We start from the raw sequence: 22463 nt of genomic DNA on the forward strand, positions 1-22463 counted from the left end.
CGATTGGGGGAAGCCCGCTACTTTCCCACCTCTACCCAAATTAAATTTGTGATGTGAAGGTCTGTGAACAGCCTTCCTGCCCTGCACCAGTTAAAATGCTTAAGTGGGCAATTAAGGGCCTCATTCCTCTGCCGCTGGATTAAGTGGGCGGGCCAGTCGCCACATGGGGAGTACGCAGGTTGCTTGCTGGCTCCAGAGTTGGGGGATGGGCGGGGAGCGGTTTGGGGGTGGGGGGGGGGGGCAGAATTCTCTTGTTAAAAGGCACAGTGCCTGAACAAGGGACCCGGCATCAAGAAGGAGGGGGCGGGGGCATCTGAGAAACACCCACCCCCCTCCCCCTGCGATCCACATCCTGCAAAACATTTCTCGCTGTGACTTACCTTGTGGCCTGTTTCCAGGGCCTTGGGGTGAGTCCAGTACCGGTAACAGCCATTGCCTTCGTGGTAGTGCTGCTCAGTTAAAGAGCTGCCGACTTCTGGCTGACAGCTCTCAGCAGGTGAGCCTTCTGTCACTGGGTCCTTGATGCTGGGGAAGGACTGCTGCTGCCCACTGAAGTGCCAAACTGGAACTTGGTTTGGCAAGCCTTCCACAGAGGAGGTGACACGGGGCTTGCGATGGCGCTTTTCCCGGTGGTCAAGACCCCCGTTGCCAAGACAAAATCCTATGGATGCATAGTCCCACTCATTTTACATCCAACATTTCACCCTAAATTTGGAAACTTCAAAGTTAGATATGTATGAGAAATAAGAGAAAGCTTTCAGCTGTAGAATTTAACAAAACTCTTTTTTTTAAAAAAAGCAGCTTTCTGCAAAGGATTAATTAACTAACTATGGAGTGATTTCAGTTATCTAAATATTGAGCTTTTTAGTATTTTTCCTGTGTCTTTTTTGGTTTGATGAGTCATATTTTTGAAATTGTGAATACATCTATACAGTTGTATAGTCTCTGTAAAGTGGTCTAATTGTGTGATAGTTTTGCTGTCAGAATTGACAGGAAACTTGGGTGTACTGTGTATTCTCCAAAAAGCAAGTTACTACAATCAAGGTTAAATGAGACTGGGGCTGTGCAAACCGTGTGGCAGAATACAAAAAATGGAAGTCGTATTTCATAGGGAACACAGTTGTTTATGCTAAGCTTCTTACATGAGGAAAACGTTTTAAGCTGTAACATTATTCACTTGCAGGGATCAGGAAAATTAACAGTTGCTTTGGATTTAACTAATTCTTAACTAATTTCATCGGAAGAAAGCCACCAATGAGAAATGATTTAATGGAAACAGTTAATTCGAAAGACCAGAGAAAACCTGTGATAAAAGAAAGGAGAAAGTGAACCAAATTGCTCAAGAACTTTACTCTAAAGTCCATTTATCTGCCATTTTTTCCCTCAGTAACTGAACTATGTAATTTAAAAAATGTGTGAAACAAAAAAGTGATATAGCTCAGAATTCATCAATAGAATTATTTTTGTATCTTTCAATGCAGCCATTAACATTCTTGCCTTAGCCTCTTTCAAAGTTTTGGCCTCACTGAGTATTTTTTTCTGAACAGTTAAAGGGAATTACCAGCCCTATCTATGAAGTCTGAGCATGTGCATTTGCAGAATTTTCCAACATATGTATTTATGGATCATTGACTATATTTTGTAAACATTTCCCACTTCCTTTCTCTTTTATGTATTTTAAAGTAACCAATATAATTAATAAATGCCTTTTTTTTCCAGCTGGGTTAATAACTTTGGCCATGAAGGACTTGGTCTCATGCTTGATGCTTTGGAGAAGCTATTGGACAAAAAACAGTAAGTGATAGCCAATTCTTTCGGCTTAAGGACACAGAAGATGAGGCAGAAAAGAGTTAGCATCAAAAAACAAGGCATTTAAATACTTTTGTGATATCGTATTCAGGTTTAATGCACATTGTGCTCTAAATGGCCAATTCTCCTCATATAATTAAATATTTCTGTAATCTTTCTAAAATGGTGGATTTGATTCCCAGTTTATCCCAAACTTATAATTTTTCTTCCCTCCTGTCTGGTAGCTGCTGATATGCTAGTGTACAGGTCCACAGCAGCCAGCCATTCTCAGCTGTAATAAAAGCAAAATACTGCAGATGCTGGAAATCTGAACCTTGAGTTCAACAATTTCAGAGCATGACTGGCCTTTTTAAAAATATTTTTCTTATTTTATTTTTTAACCATGTGCTTGTTTTTCATGTGGACAGAGCTGCTCATTATTCTGCCATTAACACTCTCTCTGGACTAATGCTTTGTCCTTCACCACTAGCATTAGCATGCTCTTTGCCTTTGTCCCATTACAGCTTTGTTATTTAATCTCTCCTGCCCTCTGCCCTATCTCACACCTTCCCTTTTGGTCTCTTTCCCATCAACTCCCCCCACCGCCCCCAGTTTCACTTGCTTAAAACCTAATTCTTTTCTAACCTTTGCCAGTTCTGATGAAAGGTCACAGACCTGAAACATTAACTCTGCTACTCTCTCCACAGATGCTGCCAGACCTGCTGAGTATTTCCAGCACTTCCTGTTTTTATTCCAGCCATTCTCAGCTGCTTCTCTCGATGCCCCTTCTTCATGTGAGACCCCACAGCCAATTGATCTATTCTTTGTTCTGTTCATGATGTCTCCTCTTTCTCACTTTCTTTTTCTTCCCTCCTCTCCCTCACTCCCTCCTCTCCCTCTCCCTCTCTCACATTCTCTCATTTTTCCTCTCTTTATCTCTATTTTTCTCTCTCTATCACTCTATCTCTCTATGCTAGTTTTATTGAAAGCACTTGGGGATTATTACCATAACATGATACATTTGCAGATTTTATACGATTTCATGGAAAAAGGAGCATAGAATCCTGAAACATGACTGTGTCTGTGTGCCTTGGGGATGCTGAAGATGGTTATTTCAATCCCACCACCACCCCCTCCATCCCATGCCGTGCGCTCCCACCACACACCCCCACCCCACCTTTTCTGAGAATACACCAAGGCATTTAAATATTTTAGTGATACAGTATTCAAATTTTAGATATATGGTGCTCTGGGTGGCTAGTCATTCAGCAAAATTCTCCTCACGTAGCCATTATAAACACTTTTGTTTTCTTTCCAAAGTGGTATTTCCCATTATCTACTGCCCTTTAATCCTGCTGGACGTCTGGTATTGACTCCATGAGTGCAGTGCTCCAGGCGATTGACTAGTGTTATTTAAGTTAGCAGAGTGGGCCTTATTTTGTCTCGCCATCTAATTTTTAAAACAAATTATTGTAGTTCAAAATATGTATTTCATTCAAGTTTTAATACAGCATGACTAGTTTGAAGAATATATAAATATCTATTCTTGTATTTGTTTTACCCTAGACAAGAAATGATTGACAAAAAAAACCAACATAAGCTTATCCAATGTCTGAAAGCATTTATGAACAACAAGGTAAGACCTTTATGTTTCAAGACACAGTGAAACAAAATAGCATGTAACGGACATAGTTCTATTTCAGAACTCAGAATTTTACCTGTAGAACCAGTCATTGTTCCCTAACAAAAAGTGCTGCATATTCAATATAGAAATTCACTTCCAGGTGGCATGTATCTAAGAGGTTAGAGGAAGCCTGCTCAACAAGCCAAGTACTGGTGAAAATCTAATAATGTTTAACATTTAGTTGTTACTTTAGTTTGATATTTGAATTTTGGATCCAATGATTTGTTCCATCATGCAAAATATATACACTAGCTATGTTTAATAATTTTGCAATCTTTAAACTTAAAAACTAACAATCTTTCTACTGAACTTTATACATCTGTTAATGTGTAGTACAAAACTAACATTTTTAATAATCCATGTACTTTAAAGAAAAGAAAAATGTTCTCCAGTGCCCTATAGAAAAGCATTCTGAAAGTGAATGGTTGGTCTTAGATCATGGACTGGATGAAGTGGGGCACAAGCAGTGACTTTGAGTCAAAGCAGCAGAGAGTACTGTAGGGCACTGTTAGGACCAGGTGAGAAAGTTGTCAAGGGGTCTTTTTCAGCCGTCACCTGGTCTTACTGTATCGGGATTTAATTTTTAAACAGTGTTTTGAGCTCCCCCTTGGTGAATCCTTGTTCACTGTTTTCCAAATATAAGGTAAAGAAACCAGCACATAGGTTTTCTCAGGTTTAAAGAAGAAAAGTGAAATTTTATTAAACTTAAACTCTAATTCGGTTAACGCCTACGAATACAGGCCCTGCCCCACGCTAGCATGCATACGCGATACGCAAATGCAAATAGAGACAGAAAAGAGCAGAAGAAAGATAGTGGCCCAATATTCATCTTAAACCTTGTTCACTGTAGGAGACTTTTCTTTCTTTGGTTCATGTGTCTTCAATGGGTCTTCAGTTCTGTGAGAAAGATGAGAGCAGATCGGAGAGGTCTTTTCAGTCCAGGAGCTAACAGTTTTCTGAGTTTTAAAACTCTGTGGCAAGTTCAAATTCCAAAAACTCCAACAGCCAGTTAAATCATGTGACTAAATTGGTCTGACCATGTCTTCTGTGTATTGGGGGAGCAGGGACTGGTTCCTTTGTTCCAACAAAGATCTTGCAAAAAAGGTCTTTCTGGCAAGGGGCCTGGCAATTCCTTGTGGTAGGCCCTCTTTTCTTCCTAGCAACAATTTTAAGTTTTAATGTTCATGTGGTGAAATATGATTGCCTCATTCTTGGCAGGTGGGGGCCTGCATGACAGGCACAGTAGAGCCATATGAAAAATAATGCTTAAATTGGGGTTGGGGGGAACATGGTGGAAGTTGAAGGCTGGCATCTGGAAGTTGATTCACTGGAACACTAAGCCTGTGCAGCTTGGTAGGAACTGGTGAGAGAGGTTTGCGGTTCTGTATATTGAAAAGGAACAGGCCACGGTTTTCTAGATTTGCTAAATGATGTGCCGGGTGAAGGTGGGGAGAATGCTTAAGGCTCAGTTTAGGACTTTAGCAATGGTGGAAAGAAGTAGGTTTCAGAAATGATGAATGCATTCTTGTTGATGTGCTGGATTTGAGCAATATACCACTGCATTTAGCTTGAGGATGTTGGTGGATTTTGAGCCATGGGCCATCCAAGTATTTGTTTGGTGAATTTTAAATGGATTTCTTATGGCTTTGCTGACTTTGAGCAGAATTAAATTTTAAATTATCCTACTTGATGTAGGGCATAATGTTAGACATTATAGCAATGCCCATGGTGCCAGTGTGGCAATAGCGGGATAGATTTCGATCTCACCAGTGTTTATGTGGAAGCTCGTCCATGAAGTTGATTTGCTGAGAGATATCATGCCGTTGATTAGGCTGGTATCAAGGATGAAACTCTAGCGTAAACTGTTGGTAACTGCAGCGCATGGAAGGAGAATGAGCACGATTTGAGACAGATATGGTAGTACCATGAGATTTCTGTGCCATAGAGATTGATTTCACAGCAGAAATGGTATCAGAGAATAAAATGATCAACATGTTGAAAGTGGGAAAGTGTTAGAGAAGGATGGAGAGTGATAATGAGCTATGATCACTGTTGCACAGGATGCTGATGACTTGCATAAGGGCAATGTTAGTGTTGTGGGCAGCCAGTTGCAGGATTAAAAGAGAAAGATGTAACTGTGTAGCTGGTGCTAACAACAACCAGGAGATAATTTATAATGGCGAATAAGTGGAGTGAACCTTGCTCTATATAATAAAACTGGAGTAATAAAATTTGGCCATGGGAGAGAATGGTTGAGTTTCTTGCTGGTTTAGTCAGATCTGGCAAGAATTGTGATTGCAATATAACTTACCTTGACAAATTGTGCATGTGACTTGAGACTGTGCTTGATTGTATCTGTCGGCAGATACAAAATTTAGAAGGTGCTACAACATTGTATATAATTCTTCAAGCACCAAGGAATTGTTTGGGAGGAATTAACAATAAAAAAGTTGTTCAGTGGCTCAGGAAAATCTTGTGCTTGTATTGCCGTTTCTGTCTCTACTCACCTTGAGTTATGTTCCTCATGTGAATGTTATGATTAGATTTTTAATGAAACACCACAGTATCACTTCATCAAAATCATCATCTCCTGTGTAATCTATATTTTTTTTGTCTTCCATTTAGTTTGGGTTGCAAAGAATACTTGGCGATGAAAGGAGTCTGTTGTTATTAGCAAGAGCAATTGACCCAAAGCAAACAAACATGATGATAGAAATTGTCAAAATTCTCTCTGCAATTTGCATTGTTGGAGAAGAAAATATGTAAGTTAAATATATTTATGTTTCTGCACCCTTGCATCTACTGTTATTCTGTGAAAAACAGTTCAGTGCTTTCTAATGAAATCGCAGTTGTATTCTTTTAAGTACTTTATTTGTTGCTTCTTATGCTGCCTCTTGGCAAGAGACGGGGAAGAGGAGGGGAGGCATGTGAGGCACATCACTAAACTGCTGAGCTCTCAAAACAAAAGCTATATAAATTTGTTTTGATTCTATTATCATTGACTTGTTTATATTATTAGAAATCGATTTAATGTGAAATAAACCTCTATTAATGAACATCATCTAACTTGAAATATTTTACAAGTTTTCTTTTTGTCCTGTAAGTAGTTTTTTTTTGTTCTGTATTTCAATTCAAGTAACAGGATTTTGTCGCAGAAAATTCAAGTTTGAGTCAGAGGCAAATAGATGGATTTGTGTAATTTGATTCTGCAGAAGGTGAAAATAATACAATTTGACAAGAAAACATAACTTTTTTAATAGAATTTGTAATCTGTAATGGAGAATTTCAGAAATAGCTGAAGCCTTCATATATTGGATTCTGCTTTTAGCGTCTGAAACATATATGTTTGCAGATAGTTATTTTGAAATGTATTTATTAAATTCAAATTAATGTTAATTTCTGGTCAGGCTGTAGATAACATTTTTACTGTGCCATATTGTTCTGGTTTTGCCTACCAACCTTGGCAGGCATTGCAGTCCCTTTTCATATAAGAATGACTGTTTTAATATGGATCAGGTTTTCTCTATCACTATCAATGCAGTTTGAATGTAGCAGTGTACCATATAAATTTATATGTTTATTTCGAACATAGATGGTGGTTAGTGAAGAATTAAAATGGAGAGTGGTTTTATGAACATGCTGCTAAAGCTTTTTCTATAATTCTTTAGCCTTGATAAAATCTTGGAAGCTATAACTACAGCTGCAGAACAGAATAACAGAGAACGATTTGCACCCATTGTTGAAGGACTGGACAATCATGAAGCACTTCAGCTGCAGGTGAATGTTTATTGTACTTTGTCTGTCTTCATTGATATGGCATCAAAAGAAGTGAACATGGTCTTATGCCATCATTATGCACTTTGTCCATTGGTGATCCACTTAACATGTTGTTTGTGTGTGTCGGTGCTGGCGATGCCGTACTACATCTTTAGCTTAATTTCATACCTGGAATAAGCAGGACCATTTTGAAAAGAAAGTTCTAATACCTTGTTTGGCCTCTGCTAACTAGAGCATAAATAGCAGACTTTGTGAAGCTCTTGCCATTCTTTTTCCATATTCAGCATTCTGTACACATTGGAGTGGGCCTCAGCTCCACAAAGATTTGGGGAAATCACATGGTGGGTGATATCTACAGTGGCGCATTTGACATTGAAGCTAACCAATCCACATAACACCCTGCTCCTACTTGCTATGAAAGAAGCTGTACATGTCAGAGCACCAATTCAGTTTCCTTCTCCAATGACCATTGTTTTAGAATTTATAAATTGTGAGTCATTAGGGATTATCTAACAAGTTTCGATAGCTTTTCCTCTTGTGTTTAAATTTTACTGGTCATTGATAGCGCTTAATTTGGCATACTGACTGCTGGCCTTGCCAACGATGCCCACATACTATGAGAATTAAGAAAAGTTAAAACAGGGATGTCAGATAATCTTGCAGCAGTTCTCAAGGCTGAAATTAATTCTTCAAATTCAGCAGCTGTTATGTTCTGTAATTTATGCAAAAATGCACCAAATTGTGCCATGAATGAAATGTTTGAGAATTTGTTGATATTGCCTTTTGCAACATTTAATAGTAGTTAATCAGAAATTATGGCAATATTGTGACAGTTCGATTTTGTCACTTGATATTCTGCTCCTGCCAAAATTCTTGTTGACTATTTTCAAGGATGCTCCGGGAAACAATATTGTTATAATTTATAGCCTGAAATTAGGAATTATGTTTTATAAGGTGTGCCAACCATTTGAGCTAACTTTTTTAAAGGCTGCGTTTGCTGACAGTGCAACCACTAGTTGGCGGTGCAGTCGCACATGCGCAAATGCAGCCTGTGCCACTAAAACATCACCGTCTGCGACTTCAGGCAGTTGCCAGGACCAAAGATGACATTGCTCAAATAATCACATGAAGACAACCTAAACACATGGCAGGACACAATGGGAGGGAGAGAGCGAGCGAGTGGGCCAGGAAGGGAGAGGGCAAGCGGGCGGAGGCGGGGGGAGGGGAGAGAGCGAGCTGGCTGAGGGGGCAGGGAGAGAGCGGGTGGGCGGGGGTGGGTGAGAGAGAGTGAGCGGGCGGGGGTGGGGGGTGGGGGGGAGGGGGGAAGAGAACGAATGCGCTGGGGAGGGGTGGTGGGGGGGAAGAGAGCAAACGGGCCAGGGGGTGTGGGGGGGAGGGGAGGAGGAGAGCACACCCGCCACCACCAAGGTCTCTCCCCGCTTCCCCCACCCCCGCTCTCTCCCCACATCAGTTGTTGATGTCATTTGTGCATGTGCCAACCAGTCCTGGCAATGCGGAACACAGCGCATGCGCAGAGATTATGAGCCAATCTGTGCATGTGCGCAGATTGGCGCAGTCTGATGACGTCAGCTGCCGCCTGCGTAGTCAGTTACTTAATTCTTTAAGTCCCTTTGTACTTATCTGCCCTCTGTTGCTATCCTTGCATATCTATACTCAAAATAATACATTACTCTGGTAATATGCAGCCTTTCTCCACCCTTTTCTGTAATAAGGAATTTTGATCTTGAGTGCTTCACTGCCCAATGACCTGAAATATTGTGGGATGCCTTGGGAGAAAAGACAATTAGATGACATGGCAAGCTGTATGAATGTAATGCAACAATGAACAAGGCTGCTAATTTATGATTTTCACAGAAAAAATGGACACACACTGTGGCATGCAATCCTCAAAATGTCAACAAAATGTTTGGAATCTCATAATAGAAATGGAATGTGCCTTATTTGGCAACCGTAAAATAAGGCCTGCCCATGAGTATCTGATTTAAGAGTGGCATTGGAAAAAACATGTAAACGAATAATGTCCTTGGCCTACTGTCAAGGGGAAATAGCAGGTCCTTAAAGTGACAGGATGGAAAAAAAATCATGCAGTACGATTTGGAAGAACCTTTGGTACTCTGGATGATTTCTGAATATCTCAATTACCAGGGGGCACAGATTTAAGGTGGTTGGTAGAAGGATTAGAGGGGACATGAGGAAAAGCTTTTTCACTCAGAGGGTGGTGTGTGTCTGGAAGTCATTGCCAGGAATGATTGTGGAGGCAGAAACCTTCAATTCCTTTAAAAGGTACCTGAACATGCACCTGAAGTGTTGTAACCTGCAAGGCTATGGACCAGGTGCTGGAAGGTGGAATTAGATTGGGCGTCTAGTTTTTTCGGCTGGCACGCACACGATGGGCTGAATGGCCTCCTTCTCCATAATTTTCCTAAGGTTCTATATCTGAAGACTTCTAATCACTGGCTCTTCCACTTTGAAAATAAAGGGTAAAATGTAAAATGTTTAGATATAAATGCTCGCCATGTATAAATTATCACGTATTTTATTCACTAGCTTGAAGAGTTTGTTTTAGTATGGCAGGTTATTTATATGTTAATGCTGTCCAGAGTCCATTTTGTTCAAACCAGGGTATGTTAATGAAAGGCTTTACAATTGCACTGGAAGACTTGCAGGCATCTTTTCATTGAATAACTTCATTTACCTATCCAGATAAATTGCTCATCATAATTCTCTCCAGCGAAATACTGTAGTTTTGAATATATTTGCTTTTTTCATGTGTTCTGATATTTAAAGAGACCTGTTATGTTGGGATAGAATGTAGAGAAAGTGTATCACTAGAAAGGAGAATTTCCCCCATCAAGTTCTTTGATTCCACAGCCTAGGTCTATTTTCTGTGTCATGCAATCTATCCAATCAAATTGAGTTAGGAACAAATCAGAAATATGTTATGGCCAGGTGGGTGATGGCATGGCTAGTCTCCACTGTTCACCTCCCAACTGACCACAGACCGTGTTTTTGTTTAGATTAGTTTTTAGCCCCAGCTTTGTTTGCCAAATAGACAATGACAAGTTTTCTCGTAGGATTAAAACAGAGGATTAAATATTTATTCAACAGTAATCACCTGAAATGTTCACAACACCACCCTTTACTCTCACAGGCACAGACAAGAGAAGATAGATAGAAGGTAAATAAGATTAATAAGAGATATCGTAGTTAAGGATCCTCTAGGGGGAAGCAATCATAACATGGTAGAATTTCTAATTCAGTTTGAGGGCGAGCAACTCTGGTCTCAAACCAGTGTCCTCAACTTAAACAAGGGCAATTACGGAGGTATGAAGAAAGAGTTGTCTAAAGTGGGCTGGGAAAATAGACTAAGGGGAAGGTCAGTGGATGAGCAGTGGCAGACATTTAAGCAGATATTTCATAATGCTCAGCAAAAAGAAGGACTCGATGAGAAGGATGGTTAACAAAGGTGGTCAAGGAGAGTATCCAATGAAAAACTAAGGCATACAAAGCGGCGGAAACTAGTGGTAGGCCAGAGGATTGGGAATTTTTTTAGGAACCAGCAGCAGAAGACTAAAAAGCTAATAAAGAGGGAGAAAATTGTTTATGAAAGTAAATCGGCAAGAAATACAAAAACAAACAGCAAGAGCTTCTATGGGGTTATAAAAAGAAAGTAGCTAAAGTGAGCGTGTGACCCTTGGAGGATGCGACTGGAGAATTGGTAACAGGGAAACGGCAGATAATTTAAACCAATGTTTTGCATCGGTCTTCACAGTGGAGGACACTATAAACATCCCACAGATATCAGATAAGCAAGGAGCTAATGGGAGGAAAGATCTTGTAACAGTCTCTATAACGAGGGGCAAAGTATTTGACAAACTAATGGGACTAAAGACAGACAAGTCGCAAGGACCTGATGGCCTGCATCCAAGGGTTTTATAGGAAGTGGTTGCAGAGATAGTGGAGGCATTGGTTGAAATATTCCGGAACTCACTGGATTCTGGGAGGGTCTCAGCAGATTGGAAAACTGCTAATGTGATGCCCCTGTTCAAGAAGGGAGGGAGCCAAACAGCAGGAAATTATAGGCCTGTCAGCCTAATATCAGTTGTTGGGAAAATGCTAGAGTCCATTATTAAGAAAGAAATAGGACATTTAGAAAAGCTTAATGCAATCAAACAGAGTAAACATGGTTTTGTGAAAGGGAAACCATGTTTGACAAATTTGCTAGAGTTCTTTGAGGATATAACAGCAGAGTTGATAAAGGGGAGCAGGTAGATGTTGTAGATTTGGATTTCCAGAAGGCATTCGATAAGGTGCCACATAAAAGATTATTGCACAAGATAGGAGCTCACGTATTGGGGGTAATGTATCAGCATGGATTGACGATTGGTTAACTCGGAAGACAGAGAGTTGGGATTAATGGGTCGTTTTCAGGTTGGACATTCATAACTAACGCAGTGCCACAAGGATCAGTCCTAGGGCCTCAATTATTTACTATATATATTAATGACTTGGAGGAGGGGGCAGAGTGTAGTATATCCAAATTTGCTGACAATACAAAAATAGGTGGGAGGGCATGTTGTGATGAGGACATTAGGAATCTGCAAGGGGATATAGATAGGTTGAGTGAGTGGGCAAAAACTTGGCAGATGGAGTTTAATGTAGGAAAGTGTGTGGTCATGCACTTTGGTAGGGCTGGTACAATGGCTTTTGATGGCCCCATTTTGATTATATGAGGGCTGTTCGCAGTCTATTGTGGTGAAGGGTCGATGGAGACGTAGAGTCTGGGAGTTTTTTTTTATTCATTCATGAGATGTGGGCGATGCTGGCCAGGCCAGCATTTATTGCCCATCCCTAATTGCCCTTGAGAAGGTGGTGGAGAGCTGCCTTCCTGAACTGCTGCAGACCATTTGGGGTAGGTAGACCCACAGTGTTGTGAGGAAGGGAGTTCCAGGATTTTGACCCAGCGACAGTGAAGGAACGGCGGTATAGTTCCAAGTCAGGATGGTGTGTGACTTGGAGGGGAACTTGCAGGTGGTGGTGTTCCCATGTATTTGCTGCCCTTGTCCTTCTAGTTGATAGAGGTCGCGGGTTTGGAAGGTGCTGTCTAAGGAGCCTTGGTGCATTGCTGCAGTGCATCTTGTAGATAGTACACACTGCTGCCACTGTGCGTCGGTGGTGGAGGGAGTGAATGTTTGTCGATCGGGTGCCAAACAAGCGGGCTGCTTTGTCTTGGATGGTGTCGAGCTTCTTGAGTGTTGTTGGAGCTGCACCCATCCAGGCAAGTGGAGAGTATTCCATCACACTCCTGACTTATGCCTTGTAGATTGTGGACAGGCTTTGGGGAGTCAGGAGGTGAGTTACTCGCCTCAGAATTCCTAGTCTCTGACCTGCTCTTGTAGCCACGGTATTTATATGGCTACTCCAGTTCAGTTTTCAGTCAATGGTAGCCCCTGGGATGTTGATAGTGGGGGATTCAGCGATGGTAATGCCGTTGAATGTCAAGGGGAGATGGTTAGATTCTCTCTTGTGTCTTTGTTTTAGCTCATTTTGTGTTTAGCATACATCCATGTGTGATAATCTGTCTCATTCCATGTAGTTGTCGTTAATGGGCTTTAGTTCCATTAGTCAGGGATGTGTATTGTAGTGCAGGAAGTAGTATTTGTGATCTGACTGTCCTCCATCTTGTTGAAAGCAAATGTACCAAAAATTGTTCTAATTTTTTTAACTCCTGTTTATTTATTTTGTATTTTCATCGTTGCACTTCTCGTGAACATGACAGGTGACATCTCAAAATATAAAACTCTGTGAAATTTCTCTCAGACCATCTGAGATCACAACACCAGGGTACTAATCTTATCAGTTCTGTCCAATTCCAAAGATGATTCAACTGTCATCTCAGCAGCATAGGAGTCATTACATTCTGTGAAATAGTTCATCCTCCATGTCTATTATTATTCTAGTTGGAAAAATAGATATTTATACTGTTATTCTTTTCAGGAGTTAGTGCATTAGTTGGGATTGCCTGCATTTTATGCTTGTTAATTTGGCACTCCTGTATCTCTGGTTTTGTGATCATAGTCCAAGTTAAATAATTAGCTCATGCCTCATACTCTTTTTCTTCCTTTCTGCCTGATGGGAAGTACAGTCTTGCATGCCACACTTTATCACTTAGAACTTTATGTCCTGAAATCATTCTGATGACTCTGATCTACAAAGCATTGTTTTTTGTGTATAATGCCCGATTTGCATATGATATTCTGAATGTGGCTACTCTCAGATTTCTCAAAACTGAATACCTTGTTATGACTTACACTTGTATGCCTTTAAACGATTTCAGCTCTTGATGACTTTGGCTAATAAGCTTCAGATGGCAAGACATTTTCAATGAATGACCAGTAGTCACATCCAAATCCTCTTCCTCTTGATGATGAATATACATTTGTTATATATGCATGTTTCTTGTTCCAAAATGAAATACCTTACATTTTGTCCGAATTAAAGTCCATCTGTTGTTCCTTACCCTTATTATTTAAATGATCTGGATCTCTTTGCGTGCTATCAAATCTTCCTTATATTAATCAGCTGACCATATAGCTTAGTATCACAGTTTGATTTTGTAGTATTATGGAAAGCACCCACCTCTGTCTTTTTTAAGTGCTAACAGCAGAGGACCCATAACAGATCTCTGCATAACTCCCATTAGTCACTCTTTTCCTCGGACACTTTTTTCCCATTTAGCATCAGTGCCTTGCCTTCCAATGCCAAGATAGTTTCAATGAGCTAGCTCAATAAGCTCCATGAGTTTTATCCCTCTGAGAAGATCATAAACAGAACATTATGAAATGTCATCTGAAAGCCCAACTAAGTTAAACCCATGGAATTTTTGCCAACTAGTTTAGTTTGTCACCTCAAAATTCTGATAGATTTGTGAGGCAAAATCTCCTGCCTCGACTCCATGCTGCTTACTCTTTACTGGACTATAAATGAGGTATGTTACTCATTCTTATTTAATGTTGGGATAAAATTTGCTTTGTTCAAGTTTAACCAATCCATTTAAGAAGGTTTTCTAATACCAAATAAACCAAAACCATGCTATTTCTTCTTCCATTTTTCTGAGGTTTCCAGTATGTTTCCCAATCTAGTTCAGATACTCTTTAGAAATTTTGTTTTAATAAGTTTGTGCATAATACCTGCTTAATTGCCCTGGATGTGCTATAGATTTCTGAGTAAATTTGACTGGATGTGAATTTGGACAACAGCTACATGTGAATATTGAAATGAACAATTCATTGCAAATTTCTGCCGTTTGATGAGCCTCCATTATATTTCTACTCAACTCATCTCTTGAATGACCTTTCTTATCTTGAACATTTCACTTCTGATGTAGCTAAAGTGTTTTCCTTGGATCACCCTTGCTGTTACCTACAATTTGCCTTTCTATTTTGAGCCATTTATATGGGAATATTGATAGCTAAGGTCATTGCTTGAAAGTTGTATTTGGTTGACTGATGTAGAAAGCTGGAAGCTGCCTGTGCAAGAAAGGGTGAAAGAGTTTTTGTGTGTGACCCAATTGACATTTAAGAGTTTAACAAAAACAGTTAATACATTTTAAATTGGCCATGCTTATTGTATCTTATTTCCCAAAAATGAATGATTGTACTTTCATACTTTTTTTAGGATTTACAATTAACTATTTTATTTACACCAGGATTTTCCCAGTGACCTTATATAGCCAACTTCTATGCATCAGCATCTTTATTTTTGCCTGTATACATTTTAATAAATCAATAAAAATGCACAGCTGTTCAATTAAACCTGGTTCGAAACCAACTGGAGATTTTTACAGGCACTTTTTACAGAGTGCAAATTACCACACCTGGCAATGATCATGTGGTGAGTAACATCTCATCCATTATACCTACATGAAGCAAATGCCGCAGAGTGTATAGTAAAATCTAAAACTTGCCTATGTGTGTGGCAGTTGAAATAATTTTCAGTTGCTGCAGGTTTGATAAGGTTGTGTGACGTAGCTCTTCCTCATGAGCTGCAGTTATCCATGGGGAAAGTATTTTTTGGCATATCCCAGTGGATGCATTGACAGTGATGTTTTCATGTTACTAAAGTATCACATGACACACATACTCTCAATCCGAACACTCACTCACTCATACAGTATAGCTACAACACTGGCATCTACCTGGCAATGTGGAAAATTGCCCAGGTTTGTCCTGTTCACAATAAGCAGGACAACTCTGAGCCGGCCAATTACCACCCTATCAGTTTACTCCCGATCATGAGCAAAGTGATGGAAGGGGTCATTGACAGTGCTATCAAGCAGCGTTGGCTCAGCAATAACCTGCTCTCTGACGCTCAGTTTGGGTTCTGCCAGGGTCACACAGCTCCTGACCTCATTACAGCCTTGGTCCACACATGGACAAAAGAGCTGAACTCCAGAGGTGAGAGTGACTGCCCTTGACATCAAGGAGCCCTAGCAAAAACGAGTCAGGGCGAAAACTCCACTGGTTGGCTTCATACCTAGTGCAGAGGAAGATGGTTGTAGTTGTTGGAGGTCAATCATCTCAACCCTAGGACTTCACTGCAGGAGTTCCTGAGTGTAGTGTCCTAGGCCCAAACATCTTCAGCTACTTCATCAATGACCTTCCTTCAATCATAAGGTCAGAAGTGGGGATATTCACTGATGACTCCACAATGTTCAGCACCATTCGTGACTCTTCAGATACTGAAGCAGTCCGTGTCCATATACAGCAAGACCTGGACAACATCCAGGCTTGGGCTGATAAGTGGCAAGTAACATTCGTGCTGCATAAGTGCTAGGCAATGGCCATCTCCAACAAGAGAGAATCTAACCATCTTCCCTTGATGTTCAATGGCATTACCATCGCTGAATCCCCACAATCAACATCCTGGGGGTCACCATTGACCAGAAACTCAACTGCACCAGCACATAAATACCATGACTACAAGAGCAGGTCAGAGGCTAGGAATTCTGTGGCGAGTAGCTCACCTCCTGTCTCTCCAATGCCTGTCCACCATCTACAAGGTACAAGTCAGGAGTGTGATGGAATACTCTCCACTTGCCTGGATGAGTGCAGCTCCAACAACACTCAAGAAGCTCGACACCATCCAGGACAAAGTAGCCTATTTGGTACCCCATCCACCACCTTCAACATTCACTCCCTCTACCACCGATGCACAGTGGCAGTAGTGTGTACCATCTACAAGATGCACTGCAGCAACTCACCAAGGCTTCTTTGGCACCTTCCAAACCCGCAATTTCTACCACCTAGAAGGACAAGTGCAGCAGATGCATGGGAACACCACCACCTGCAAGTTTCCTTCCAAGCCACACACCATCCTTACTTGGAACTATATTGCTGTTCCTTCACTGTCACTGGTTTAAAATCCTGAAACATCCTTTCTAACAGCACTGTTGGTGTACCTACGCCCCAAGGACTGCAGCGATTCAAGAAGACAGCTCACCACCACCTTTTCAAAGGCAGTTAGGGATGGGCAATAAATACTGGCCTAGCCAGCCATGCCCACATCCCCTAATGAATAATTTAAAAAAAATTCAGGCTCTCTGTCTCTGTCTGTGTCTCTCTCTCTCTCTCTCATGTGCGTGCACACACACACACACACACAAAATTGATTTTCCACCGTTTTCCTTATAGGATGTTTCAACTCAGTGAATTTCCTCCTTGGAAGCAGAATAAAGTGAAAATAGATGTCCTATGTATTCTTAAGATATACTAGTTGGTCTCCCTTGTTGTTGCATATGTGGAGTCAAGACCACGTGAAGGTTTAAAAGGCAGAGTACGCAGACAAAATTCAGTCCCTGTTTTAAGTCATATTCTGTCTTTGTTTTTATTTAATACTTCTAAGTTTATATTATTTATAGTGAAGTAGCAAAAATCTGTGACAATTTGGGCAACAGTGAAGTAGAGTTGGTTGGAGCATCGGAGTTTCTCTGTAGTGTACTCTGAACATCTGGGCGGTGCTAAAATTAGACACTACGACACCACCACTGGTGGGACGGTATAGTTACAATACGACAGGTTTACATGGACAGTTTTCAGAATAAGAATTCAGACAGCAAGTGTGCATAGGCATAAGATTTTGAATGTATTATAAATTGTAATAAATACCCCCTTAATGCTGCCAACTTCTAGTTTTTGAGTCAGATGAGCATAGAAAGTGTGCAGTAACAGATGAGATGCAGGCACTTGATTGGTCAGTACAGAAGCTAAAACTAACTTGTACAAAAATGATCCTTTTGCAGACCATTTTGCAATTTTTTTGAGTAATCTTGTGGTTTGATTGTCCTATAATTTTGCTGTTAGACTTTTTTGTTCAGAAATGTGACACATATTACTACGATTTTGCTGTTGACTCCAGTTTTGCAGTCGCAGAATTTTCATAGTGGATATTAACTTTTTAGCCCAATTTTCACTGCTAACAGTTGCTGTACTTCATAGTTTTTTTCTCTAACTTCGTGGCTTACAAGATCATGCTATGATCCAGCTTGTCTAGTTAAACTTTCCCATATGTTAACACAAAAAGCGTCACTGAGGAACATTAGTATGTTTATTTCAAATGCAGTAAATTTGAGCCAACACATACCTGCAGAGAAGAATAAATGTGCAGAATAATATGCATATGAAACAATAAACACTTTATCTTTCCAGCTTGAAACAATATTTAAAAAAAAATGGTGGACTCATTGACTATAATGAATATTTTTGGGAAGTTTGCCTGAAGTTGGTTGTGATAAAGGTTACTGTATGCTTCAGGATTTGAGAGTAGGGCACAACAGGGAGCAAAGCGACCCAATTAGAGTTCTTGAGACACATTTTTATCCTTCACATTGGTAGTCAAAATAATTATACTAAACTGAGGTGTTATTGGACATATTTACCAATAGATGAAAGTGAATATATGTTTTTAACAAGGAATTACAGTACAACACCTATACGGTACTGGTTTTGATTCATTTATACAGAGTTAGCTGATCTCAGCTGTCAAGAGTGTAGGGGCTGCAGTTGGTATTTGTGCTTCTAGGCAAGAGTGGGAAGAGAGAGAGAAAAAAATGAGGTTTCCATTGCATGAACTATCCAGTAATTGCCGATGGCAAATGCATGGGTGCAAGTGCATCGGTTGAGAACAGGATTGCTCCCATCCCCATGATGAATTAGCTTGCTGAATCTCATCATCTAGGATTACGTAAAATAATGTTTGGTCTAGGCTACCAGTGATTGTCGATGCACGCTGAACCAAACTACGGCATGACACAGTTCCTCCAGATGACTAGAAGAGAAAATTGAAGAATAGATTCATTTTCTTGTACATTAGCACATTTTTCAGTTTAAATTTAAACTATCACTAAGCATGCATTTTCATTTCCGTTTTGCTGAAAGTATTACATGCGACATAATGAATGAGAAAATTGACTGTTGACTTAATAAAACAGAATGCACCATATATCAGCCCTTTTCCAGGAAATGTCATGTTTAAAATGCTTTCATAGAAGCTTAAATACCATGAACAAAGCAGTACCATCAACGAAAAGGTCAGAACCAGTTTTCCTTTAAATTGTGCTGAGCTGTAGACTAAAGATTTATTTCACTCAGAATTGCATCTTTGCCAGCTTTCTGGAATGGTGGAATAAGATTTTAGTGATACCTAATGATACTTTGGGCTCACACTGATCTTCCACATGCAGATGGAAGTATGACTCCATTTTCTTCTTACATTATGTAATGCTATGAACCATGACAAGACTATTGAGATGTACAATTTTTAAAATACAGTTGCCTTTCTGAGTTTTTCACATGAATAAACACATCCTGGAGTTGCTTGCTTCAGGACACATCAGCCCTAACTGGTTTGTGCTAATGTTAGAGCAATTTCAACATCATTACAAACAATCTATTTCAAAGCTTTCTGGAACTCGGTGCACTCTTGTTAATCTGTGGACAGAAGCATCCAAAAACACCATGGAAAATAAATAGAAGTGCCACATTGAGCTGTTTTCTAGCTGTTGGTAGCAATTCTTTTCTTAGAGGTTTCTACAGATAGTGCCATTAGCATGATTTTTGAAATGGTGTTTTATGAACTAAGCAAAATTCTTGACCTCGTCTGATAAATCATTGTGCCAAAAAACCTTTGGAAAAGTTTGAAAATATGACCTCACTCAATTCTGTTGTGGTTTATGCAGCACCATTCTCGTGGAATGTTGCAGGACAGTGATCCTTTGACTACTAATGTTCTAGAAATATAAATATTGAAGTTGGGTGCAGGGAGTTATCGATTGTAGCCATGTGGCCATCAAGGCACCGTTTGACTGGCAAGTCAGATTGATCAGCAGGGAAAGGATTCCAGTCCTTCAACGTTCACCTGTTCTGCGACCACAACAAGAGCTTCCTGCATGTGTGCACTTGCTTTACTGGCAGCTGTCATGATTCCTTCATCTACTGACATTCCAGGCTGCTGCAGCTCTTCGTTCCACTCCCCAGACTACATGGCTATATTCCAGGGTAGAAGAGCCATCCCTTGAAGAGATGGCTACTTACCCCTCGATGAGACCTGGGACAGGGACAGATGTGCTACAACTGAAGCCATCTGCTCACTAGGACCACCATCAAACAGGCCCTTGGGCCTCTGAACCGGTCCTGTGCCAGGACTGGTCAGGTGGCACCCTACAGTACACTCCTGTAAGGGTCTCGCACATGGTGGGCTGCTGTGCTCCCTGTAAATTGGCCCTCCAGAGAGGTGTGGATCTTGAAGAGGGTAAGGCCCTGAAGTGACCCAGCTCATCAGAGGAAGAGGAGCCAGATGTGGAAGAGGAGGAGGAGGAAGATGCAGAAGATAGAGGTGCCTTGCCTGCACAGGGAGGTGACCGACCAGCCTGTGGCTCAAGGGGCTCGTCAGAATACCATCAACGCCTGATTCAGACTCGTTCAGCTGAGCCCTCTAACCCAGGAGCAATGGCATGGTCTGGAACCCACTGTGAGAACACTTTCATTAAAGTCGCTGCCTGGAACAAATGAACTCTTGCTACCAATGTAGGGTGCAGATCTGTCCAGAGGTTTTATTGTCATCTTTCATGGACCCTTTCTCCCCTTCACCACTTCATCCCACTTTTCTTCTCCTGCCATTAATAAAAGCATCTGCCAACATTCACATGGTGCTCAAAAAGTCAAAAAGTGCACAGTTGCAGGTGAAAGAACCCCCAGTGATCTACTCAGTGCCCTGCCTGAGTTGTTGGCCTCTGCTCTCGGCCACTTCTACACGGAGTTCCTTGTGGTCTCGGATGGGGTGTAGGCAGCCTGCTCACTTGTCTTTGCTTGCTGCTGAGATGCACATGGCAGTCGCCTTGGCATGGAGGTACCAGAGGCTGCTGCACTGGTGTCAATGTAAGGGCAGCCCCCATCACTGGGTCCTGATGCAGAAATGCTCCCTCAGTCAGAGGAGTCGAAGTGGCACCCTCATCCTCCACAGTGACTGCCTCAGCCCTTGGCTCACGCTCTGGTCAGCTGAAAGGGACCACCAGTTGGGGCACAACTGGCATTCCCTCCAGACATCTCTGTGCCATCAGCGCCACTGACCAGTCAAGGCTACGTGGTGTGTCATGCATTCTGTGAACATCAGTGTGCAGTTCCTGCATGCACTCTGAGCGCTGCTGCATATGGTTTTCCATGAGGTTGGCCACTCTCTTAATGGAGGAGCTCATGCACTCAAAACCCTGAGCCCTGGTGGTGTGCACGAGCTGAATGGATTCTTCCATTCTCAGCCCATGACCCCACACTGACGAAGGGAACTCTGACATGCCTCAACACGTCTGTTGCTGCTGGTCTAGGTAGAGCCTCCTTTCCTGTGGCTCCCAAGGCCCTGCATCTGTGCCCAGCTGGGTTGTGTCTGTCCTCCATCTTCTGAGGGGGATTGTCCACAACTGCCTCTGCCTCTGTCACCTCCTCCTGCATACCCATGTTGTGCTCGTCCCGTAGTGCCACCTTAACTATGCATGTGCGAGGATTCACCCATGTGACTGTATCTGTGCTGGCGGAGGGTGCACTTTTAAGGTGTGACTGTACTTGCTCTCAGGTCTCTGACAGTGCTTGGCCTGGTCATGGTATAGGAATTGGTCTTTGCACTTTGATGTCAGAACTGCAGGAGACTCTAGAAGGAGATTGAGTAGTCGCCTAGGAGAGCAGAAGCCTCTGCAGTGCTGTGGTTTCCAAATGCAGCTGTGTCTTTGCCATTGGAAAGTGAGGCGTGGAAGGTACCCCCTTAATCTAGGCATTATGGTTTCTACCTACCCTTTTCACCAGGAATGCGCATCTCGCCTTCCCTGACTTGCTCATGGTCAGCAACCCTGGATAGCTCCAGTGCTCCTCCTTCCATGTCAGTGAAGATGCGAAGGCTAGGGTCCCCTCCTTTAATCTGAGCCCTCTCACGGGCAAAGGCAAAAGAGAGAGAGAGAAAAGGCACTGCTGGCCTGTATGACTAATGCCAGCTGCTCATATTCAGTAGAAGCTCATGTATCAGTGTTGGCAGGTCCTCAGTAGCACTATGGTTCTGAGCCTGCAGAGAGTTCAGTAAGTACCCTGGGCACATATTTTTCCCATGTTAAGGAGCAGCATGCATTCTCAGCTGGAGTGTGTGCTGGAGGTTGAATATCCAGAGGCTTGTCCTGAGGATCTGGCATTGCACTCAAATGTGCCAGAGTGAGTAAGATCATTGAACCTATTCCTGTTCTGGACCCAGTTCTCTCTGGACCGCACTCTGCTCACAGTCTCTGCCACTTCGATCCAGTCCTGCTTTGCTTGGGAGGGTGGCCTTCTGTTGCCACCCTTCGGAAAGAGGACCTCCCTTCTCTCCCTCACTGCCTCCAGGAGGACCTCCAGATCTGTATTAGCAAAGTGAGGGGCAGCCCTGCCTTTCCTGCTGCATGAATTATACGGCAAGTAAATCAGTAAAATGACAGCACAGTAATGGCTGCCATGGTGGGTTTAAGTTGGCCCTGCTCTCTTTCAATCCTGTAATAGATGTAATATACTTGGATTTTCAAAAGGGCTTTGATAAGATACTGCACAGTGGACTCTTGACTAAGGCTAGAGCATGTAGAGTCAGAGGACAAAAAGCAGAATGAATCCCAAGCTGGCGACAAAACAGA

General features: G+C 41.6%; 1 protein-coding gene across 4 annotated transcripts in view; it reads left to right on the plus strand.

Moving 5' to 3' along the window:
* Positions 1-22463, plus strand: part of diaph2 (diaphanous-related formin 2) — a 967621-nt gene that overhangs the window by 356062 nt on the left and 589096 nt on the right. For all 4 annotated transcript variants that reach the window (XM_068047702.1, XM_068047700.1, XM_068047699.1 and 1 more), the window contains 4 exons: positions 1720-1794; positions 3355-3424; positions 6098-6234; positions 7141-7249. In XM_068047702.1, coding sequence (XP_067903803.1) covers positions 1720-1794; positions 3355-3424; positions 6098-6234; positions 7141-7249 — 391 coding nt within the window. The remainder of the gene's footprint in view (positions 1-1719; positions 1795-3354; positions 3425-6097; positions 6235-7140; positions 7250-22463) is intronic.

Source organism: Heterodontus francisci, chromosome 15 (assembly GCF_036365525.1).
Source record: "Heterodontus francisci isolate sHetFra1 chromosome 15, sHetFra1.hap1, whole genome shotgun sequence".
Taxonomy (NCBI): Eukaryota; Metazoa; Chordata; class Chondrichthyes; order Heterodontiformes; family Heterodontidae; genus Heterodontus; species Heterodontus francisci.